Source organism: Callithrix jacchus, chromosome 4 (assembly GCF_049354715.1).
Source record: "Callithrix jacchus isolate 240 chromosome 4, calJac240_pri, whole genome shotgun sequence".
NCBI lineage: Eukaryota > Metazoa > Chordata > Mammalia > Primates > Cebidae > Callithrix > Callithrix jacchus.
Window position 1 is genome coordinate 95,129,093 of NC_133505.1, and position 8,253 is coordinate 95,137,345.

The 8,253-nt window shown below is 47.0% G+C and overlaps 1 protein-coding gene across 1 annotated transcript; it reads left to right on the forward strand.

Annotated features, from left to right (window-relative positions):
- The first annotated feature begins 3,714 nt into the window (after positions 1–3,714).
- Positions 3,715–7,908, forward strand: PNRC1 (proline rich nuclear receptor coactivator 1). Its single transcript, XM_002746811.5, has 2 exons — positions 3,715–4,391; positions 6,838–7,908. The coding sequence occupies exons 1-2, from the start codon at positions 3,852–3,854 to the stop codon at positions 7,279–7,281; spliced, it is 984 nt and encodes a 327-aa protein (XP_002746857.2). The 5' UTR covers positions 3,715–3,851; the 3' UTR covers positions 7,282–7,908.
- Positions 7,909–8,253: the final 345 nt, after the last annotated feature.

An 8,253-nucleotide genomic window follows, 5' to 3' on the forward strand; every position in this document is an offset into this window, starting at 1 on the left:
GAAATAGGATGCTGACCATGACAGTGGGAACAAATAAAAAGAGAAAAAGGGGGAAAGACATGAGACATAAAGTGAAAGGACAAAAATTCCATCCTTTTTACAATGGAGTAAATATTTCAAACAATTTCATAATGTAATAATTAAATCAGAATTCTTTTTAAAAATTATTATAATTCATGACCTTAAAAGGAAACATGTGTTTTTGTTTTTTGGGTTTTTTTTTAATAGAGACAAGGTCTCACTTTGCTGCCTGGGCTCGTCTCAAAACTCTTGAGCTCGTGATCCTCCCTCCCTGGCCTCCCAGTGTGTTGGGATTATGGGCGTGGGCCTCTGAGTCTGGCCAAATTTTATGTTTTTTAAAAACCCCAGCAGTGTGGCTGGTTACGATGGCTCACACCTGTAATCCCAGCATTTTGGGAGTCTGAGGCGGGTGGATCACCCGAGGTCAGCCTGACCAACATGGCAAAAAACCATTCCTACTAAAAATACAAAAATTAGCCAGACGTGGTGGCCCAATGCCTGTAATCCCAGCTACTCAGGAGGCTGTGGCATGAGAATCGCTTAAACCCAGAAGGTGAAGGTTGCAGTGAGGCGAGATTGCTCCGCTGCATTGCAGCCTGACTGCCAGAGCAAGACTTTATCTTTTTTTTTTTTTTTTTTGTAAGACAGTGTTTCACCATGTTGGTCAGGCTGGTCTTGAACTCCGGACCTCAGGCGATCTGCCCGCCTTGGCCTCCAAAATGCTTGGATTACGGGCGTGAGCCACCACACCCAGCCAAGACTTTATCTTAAAATATAAAATAAAATAAAAATAAAAGCCCAGCAGTGACATTATCTATATTACTCTATTTCCAGTCTATACTAATGGTATAATAGTAATATTTGGCTTTTGTCTTCCATTACTGTCAGAGCCCCTTGAAGCCCTTGGGATTTCCTGATAGGAGTGTCTTTTGTTACTCATAAAGTACCCTTTTAATAACACCTGAGTGTATGCTAATAAGGTAATTTTGGGTGGAAGCCTTTAGATAATCTCAGGGTGGGACACGTCACCAGAAAGACCAAGTGATTTTAGGATTAGAGAGTTGCAGCTTTCAGCAGCATTCACCAACCTCCAGAAAAGGTGTGAGGGGCGGGGCTGGACATAAAGCACTATAAAAACTCAATCAATAATATTTGATGAGCTTTCAGGTTGCTAACCAAGTGGCAGTGTTAGGAGGGTGGGGCACCTAGAGAAGGTGTGGAAGCTCTGCCCCTCAAACCGCTGATCATCTGTATCCTTTATTTATTTACTTACTTATTTGCCTTTTTTTTTTTTTTTGAGACAGAGTTTTGCTGTTTTTGCCCAGGCTGGAGTGCAGTGGCGCAATTGCAGCTCACTGTAACCTCCGTGTAAGGTCTTTTAGGCTGACTGACAGCCCCATGGACGCCATGTTAACCTCTGTGACCTGCACAGACACACTCCAGACGAGTTTCTGGAAAATCTAAAATAACTGGAAGACCATGAAAAGAGAAAGAAATGATCAACCCCTTTGGTCTCTACTTAAGACATTCTCTACTGCTCCCTTATTCCTGCCCCAATTGATAAGGCCACCGGACTTTGTAAACAAGCTTGGTCAGACTCCTGACCCAGGCCCTAAGACCCCCTCCCAGCTTGCAAACCTACCACCTCTAGGCAAGAGGCCACTGCACTCCAACCTGAGTCTCAGAATAAAAGCCCCGTCTAAAAACAAAGTTTATAAAGTGATTGGGAAGCATTTTTCTGGATATTCAATCTATCCATCAATCATTTCATTTGAGGCACCAATTGCTTACTACCCCAAAGCGGAAACTATTGTAGGGGCTATGAGTGTAAGATTATTGTGATCTTCTAAAAACATAGAATATAGTGTGGCAGGTAGTACAGCTGTTGTTAAAACTTTGGTCTTGCCATACCTGGACTGGAGATCAAATTCTGATGCTAACTTACAGTTTGATCTTTCAGAAGTCCTTTACCCTAAGCCTCAGCTTCCCAGCTGTAAAATGGGGATAAAATACAGTACTGTCCATCTAAAAAGAAGAACCTGAGGCAAAATTAGGCCAAGATTGAAGACTGCAACCCAAGACCATAGATTCAAGCTGCACTGAATATACACTCGGATTAGCCACAGTTAAAAGTAGGTTTTTAAAGGAAAAGAGGCAGCTCCTAATTGTTTACCAATGTACATTTAAAAACTATACATTGGTCGGGTGCAGTGGCTCAAGCCCGTAATCCCAGCACTTTGGGAGGCTGACGCGGGTGGATCGAGGTCAAGAGATCGAGACCATCCTGGTCAACATGGTGAAACCCTGTCTCCACTAAAAATACAAAAAAATTAGCTGGGCATGGTGGCGCGTGCCTGTAATCCCAGCTACTCAGGAGGCTGAGGCAGGAGAATTGCCTGAACCCAGGAGGCGGAGGTTGCGGTGAGCCGAGATCGCGCCATTGCACTCCAGCCTGGGTAACAAGAGTGAAACTCTGTCTCAAAAAAAAACAAAAAACAAAACTATACATTGTTCTTTATGTCTTAAATTCCAGAAACATAAAGATAATGCGCAGGCAGCTAATCAGGAACAAAATGCCTTTAAACAATTGCTCCAGGCATGGGTTGGTAGGGAAAGGAAGAGAGTGACAGAGCCTCCCTACCTCGCAGAGCTGAGGTCTGAGCTATTTTTCTTAGTACTATTCATAAGGGTTGTTGCGAAGTTAAAGTGAGATAATTTACGTAAAGAACAGTTCCCGGAACATAAATACATGATAAATTATGGCCACAATTCTTTTTTGTGGGTGAGCAGTGCGGGGAAATCAAGAGAGATTTCTGTCTACACACAGCTAATAAAATACTCTGTAGGTTGCAGGGCTGTTTCACTTTCTCCCTTGGAGATAGAAGCCAACTTGCTGCTTCCTCAAGTACCAGATACAATGTTGCGATCTCAAAGTCTCACAGTATTAAGTCAGAAAAAACTCCAACTTCCGTTTATGGATTTACAGAGAACTTATTATACATTGAGGGGCCAATTCAACCAGTAAGTCACTTTGACTTTTACTCTGATCACCAGGACTAACAAGCAGCCTTGCTGAACCAAGTAAATGAAAGAATCGTGAGCCACACTTCAGTAGACATAATTTAAATGTAGACTGATTTTCTTCACGATTGCTAGGGAAGAAATCTCTACAACATACTTAAAAATCTTTTTTAAAAATGATAACGCTGTTATGTTGGGCTGAAAATAAAATTGATACTTCCCCAAGGTCAGCAGCGGAGGAGGCAACCGTGGCCTTGCCAGAGTCGTCCCGCTTCCCCGCCCCCGTTCTTCCTGCCGCCCTCCTCCTGCCCCCTCCCTTCCCCACCCACAATCAACAAACTCCCCCGGGACATTTCAGTCCCACCACTCTTTAGCCAGGCGAGGCGCGGAGCGGTGCTGGGGAGGGGTTAGGAGGGTGGGGCGGAAACCCAACTTCATTGTTCGCGGGACCGACTTTTCCCGAAAGAGCCCGCTGGCAGCGCCTGCGCAGTGCGCGCTCTTTGTGCCAGGCTGCAGCAAGCTGGTTGTTTGTGTGTGTCTACCCCAAGCGGCGGAGGCGGAGCAGGGGCGTGGCCTGCACCGTCGCATTCTGATTGGGCTTTCCCAGGGAGGTGGGCGGGCATGGGGCGGAGCTTCCGATAACAACACTTGGAGCTGGGGCTGTGGCTATTTGTTGCTGCGCCGCCACCGCCCGAGTCATGTTCCGCGATCTTCGCTGGCTCTCCTAGCAGCATCCGTCGCCGCTACCCCGTCTTCACAGGCTTCACCTTCTTTTCTCTTCGTTGCTGAGCGATAAGCTTCCTAGCGCTATGACCGTCGTCTCCGTCCCGCAGCGGGAGCCGCTCGTCCTGGGTGGCCGCCTTGCGCCGCTTGGCTTTTCCTCCCGCGGTTACTTCGGGGCCCTCCCCATGGTGACCACGGCTCCGCCGCCTTTACCCCGGATCCCGGATCCACGGGCACTGCCCCCGACCCTTTTCCTCCCTCACTTCTTAGGGGGAGATGGCCCGTGTGTGACCCCACAGCCTCGTGCTCCAGCAGCTCTGCCCAACCGCAGCCTCGTCGCGGCTGGAGGCACACCTCGGGCAGCGCCGAAGAAGCGGCGAAAGAAGAAGGTGCCGGCCAGCCCTGCAGGGCAGCTGCCCAGCCGCTTCCACCAGTACCAGCAGCACCGGCCGAGTCTGGAGGGCGGCCGGTGCCCGACGACGGGCCCGAGCAGAGCGCAGGAGGTCCCGGGCCCTGCCGCCGTTTTGGCCCCGAGTCCTGCAGCCGCAACTCGCACGGAAGGAGCCAGCCCCGACCTTGCCCCACTGCGGCCCGCGGCGCCCGACCAACCCCCGCTCAGGAAAGAGGTAAGGGTCGCTGGGGGCCGTTGAGGAGTCGGGCCCTTAGACGGTCGTGGTGGAGCTCTGGGGCTGCAGGCCCTGCACCCGGGGGGAGGGGGCGGGGGGGGGCGGCTGTTTACTCGGGAGGGAAGTTTCCGTGACGCCCGCTCCAGTCTTGCTTTGGGGGAAGAAGGGGGAAGGGGAGGCATGCGCTGGCGCTTGTGATTGGCTCCCAGGAGTCGGCCAATAAGAAGCGCCGCTGCGCCCCAGCAACAGCCCCGATTTAGAAGGCTGGCGGCGTTCCAGGGGGTTTCGGCGTTCCGGGCGCTCAGCGGGCTGGGGGCAGGGATGGGGCCCGCGGGAGGCCTGACGTCAGCGCGCGCTACGTGCCCGACGCTCCTGCGCCCATGAAGGAGGCGAGGCAGGGCGGGGGCGGCCGGGAAAGAACGGGGCCCAGCCTTCGGCTTCCCGGTTGTCGGGAGCCCCAGTCCTAGTCAGTGAAGCGCGGAGACAGTCTCTAAGGTCCCGCCATTGCGGGCGGAGTGGGCTCCGAGCAGCTCGGTTTCGTTTGGTTGGAGCCGTGCCGAAATGTGAGGCGTCCAGTATGGGACGCGCAGTCCAGCTGGGGCTCTGCCGGCCGCGGGGCTGACCTACTTAGTGGTTCTAAGTTATGGGTTGGCAGGAGCCGCACAAAACTGATTTTATTACGGTTGCCACTGTGTACTTCGTGTTGGTGTGTCCACAGTACGTTTTCAGAAGGGTTAGCAATTGAATTGACTTAGGCTGTGTGATTGCAGTGCTATTGGATTAGGACAAAATGGATAGAAGTTTAAATGGGATTAAGTCTACGAAATGATTTCAAAGTCTTGGCAAATAACGTTTGATGGGCTTAAATGACTTACTATTTTCGTAATAAAATCAAGTTCCCACTATTTAGTGAATGTTGCATTGACTTAGAGATTTGCAGTTTAGCTGTGCCCTTGGGGAAAAATGCTCACGGCGTTTTTTGTTTTTTTGGTGCGGTGGCTGGGATCACTGCGTTTCTTTAAATTATGTTCTCAGATATCTCCCAAGTTTTAAAATTCCACGACTTTTGAAATACCCGTGACTGTCTAAAAGCTTTTGTGCTTGTTTTCCTGGCCTGTTTTCTGGAACACGTATTAACCAGGGACCTCTGGCAGTGAACCCTATTGACGTGGAAAGTTAACTTGTGCTCTACTTTTCTTGTCGTGCCTTGTTTAGTGCTGCGTTCCAAGTTTATGCTTTTCCATGTGTTCAAGACTTCTATGAGCACCCTTAAGTTAGGAAAATGGTTAGTGAAGCAGTGTTCTTGAAGCAGTTACTAAACCAGAAAGTAGGAGGTACACAGCAAACGTTGTTTCTGGCACGGGTATCTGGAAGAGAGCTATTAGTCGTCTTCCTTAGAGTTGTTGAAGGGTGGACTTGGGTTATTTCATACTTTTTTGAAAAGTCTGAAATAGAATATGAGGCGGGCTGGAAGACGAGGCGGGCTGGGGGTGGCCACGGAAAGGTCGGACCCTGCTTTCCGCCTCGCAGGTGTCCGGGAGCCCCAGTCCTAGTCTGTGAAAAGTCCCATTTATGAATGATCCCATTTGACGTATTAGAATTTGCTTAACGTTGCATACTGGTAACCAGCAGTAGTGATTAATGGTATTTTCGTGGCGAACAAGAGTGAACCTAAAAGTAAAGGGAAATTTAAGGTTTTGTTTTTTTACTCGAGAGAGGGTCTGTCTCTTGCGCTCCAAGCTAGAGTCCAGTGGCATGATCTCTGCTCACTGGAGCTTCCTTCTCCCAGGCTAAAGGGATTCTCCTGCCTTAGCCAGCCTCCCCAGCCTCCGTAGCGGGAGGGATCCCGCCTAACTTTTGAACTGTGGTCGACGTGGGATGGGGTTTTGCTATGTTGCCCCTGCTGGTCTTGGAACTCCTTTAACTCAAGCGATCCACTTGCTGACCTCCCAAAATGCTGGGATTACAGGCGTGAGCCACCATGCACAACTAAAGTTTTGATAATTTCAACGTCTATTTTAGATCCAGGAGGTACCTGTGCAAGTTTGTTACATGGGTATATTTCATGATGCTGAGGTTTGGAGTATGAATGATCCCATCGCAGGTAGTGAGCACGATGCCCAATAGGTCATTTTTCAGCCCTTCTCCCTGTTTCCCATCTAGTAGTGCCTTGTAGTGTCTGTCGTTCCCCACTTTATATTCATGTTGTACCCAGTGTTTAGCTCTCAAATTCACTTACAAGTGAGAACTTGTGGTATTTGGTTTTCTGCTACTGCATAAATTCGCTCAGGATAATGGCCCCCAGCTACATGTGTGGCTACAAAGAATATGATTTTGTTCTTTTCTGTGGCTGTGGTCAAACTTAAAAAAATATAGATATGTGATAAGAGGTTCATAAAATTTTTATCTGGAAATTATATTTACTTTTGTGTTCTTGTCTTTGTAGGTTTTAAAATCAAAGATGGGAAAATCGGAGAAAATTGCCCTTCCCCACGGCCAGCTTGTTCATGGTATACACTTGTATGAACAACCAAAGACAAACAGACAGAAAAGCAAATATAATTTGCCACTAACCAAGATCACCTCTGCAAAAAGAAATGAAAACAGCTTTTGGCAGGATTCTGTTTCATCTGACAGAATTCAGAAGCAGGAAAAAAAGCCTTTTAAAAATACCGAGAACATTAAAAATACGCATTTGAAGAAATCAGCATTTCTAACTGAAGTTAGCCAAAAGGAAAATTATGCTGGGGCAAAGTTTAGTGATCCACCTTCTCCTAGTGTTCTTCCAAAGCCTCCTAGTCACTGGATGGGAAGCACTGTTGAAAATTCCAACCAAAACAGGGAGCTGATGGCAGTACACTTAAAAACGCTCCTGAAAGTTCAATCTTAGATTTCAGATTTCAGTATGTTTGTAAAACATAAGTTTTCCCATATCCCTGGACTCTTGAGAAAATTGGTACAAAAATGGAAATTTGCCTTGTTGCAGCATACAAGTGCAAAAGATGAGTTTGAAAAATCACAGCTTGTATTATATTTTATATTTTGTAAATACTGTATACCATGTATTATGTGTATATTGTTCATATTTGAGAGGTATATTATAGTTTTGTTATGAAAGTATGTATTTTGCCCTGCCCACATTGCAGGTGTTTTGTACATATACAATGGAGAAATTTTAAGTGTGTGCTAAGGCACAGGGAAGACTTATTTGCACAAGGTACTGAGGTTTTTTTCAAGAAACAGCTGTCAAATCTCAAGGTGAAGACCTAAATGTGAACAGTTTACTAATGCACTACTGAAGTTTAAATCTGTGGCACAATCAATGTAAGCATGGGGTTTGTTGCTCTAAATTGATTTCTAATCTGAAATTACTGGAAAACTATTCCCATTTTTGCCAAACTCATTTTCTGGTTTTTGGTATATATCCATTCCAGCTTAATGCCTCTAATTTTAATGCCAACAAAATTGGTTGTAATCAAATTTTAAAATAATAATAATTTGGCCTCCCCTTTTAAAACAGTCTTGACTCTTTGTGTGTGATGGTTTCTTGTGTTTGAATGTGTGAGTAGGATATGATTTTGTGTGTATGGATTTTAACTTACATATTACTGGCTGAATGTGAGGCACCATACGGGCTATAGTCTACATTTTTGTAGCAGAGCAGCCTTGAGGTTTTTGGGCATAGTACTTGTTGACTAGTAGGGCAGGAGGATCTCCTGAGCCTGAGAGGTGGAAGTTGCAGTGAGCCAGGGTCAGGCTATTGGACTCCAGCCTGGATAACAGACCCTGTCTCAAAGGCCAAGAGGAAGTAAGGGAGACAGATTTTGAGTGGGAATGTTACGCAGTCAGGTCAAGTAAAGAA

Excerpts from the sequence above, each read along its gene's own strand:
- PNRC1 (XM_002746811.5), top strand. The coding sequence starts at position 3,852 with ATGACCGTCGTCTCCGTCCCGCAGCGGGAGCCGCTCGTCCTGGGTGGC. Across the intron at positions 4,392-6,837 it reads AACCCCCGCTCAGGAAAGAG|GTTTTAAAATCAAAGATGGG; the intron begins GTAAGGGTCGCT and ends TTGTCTTTGTAG.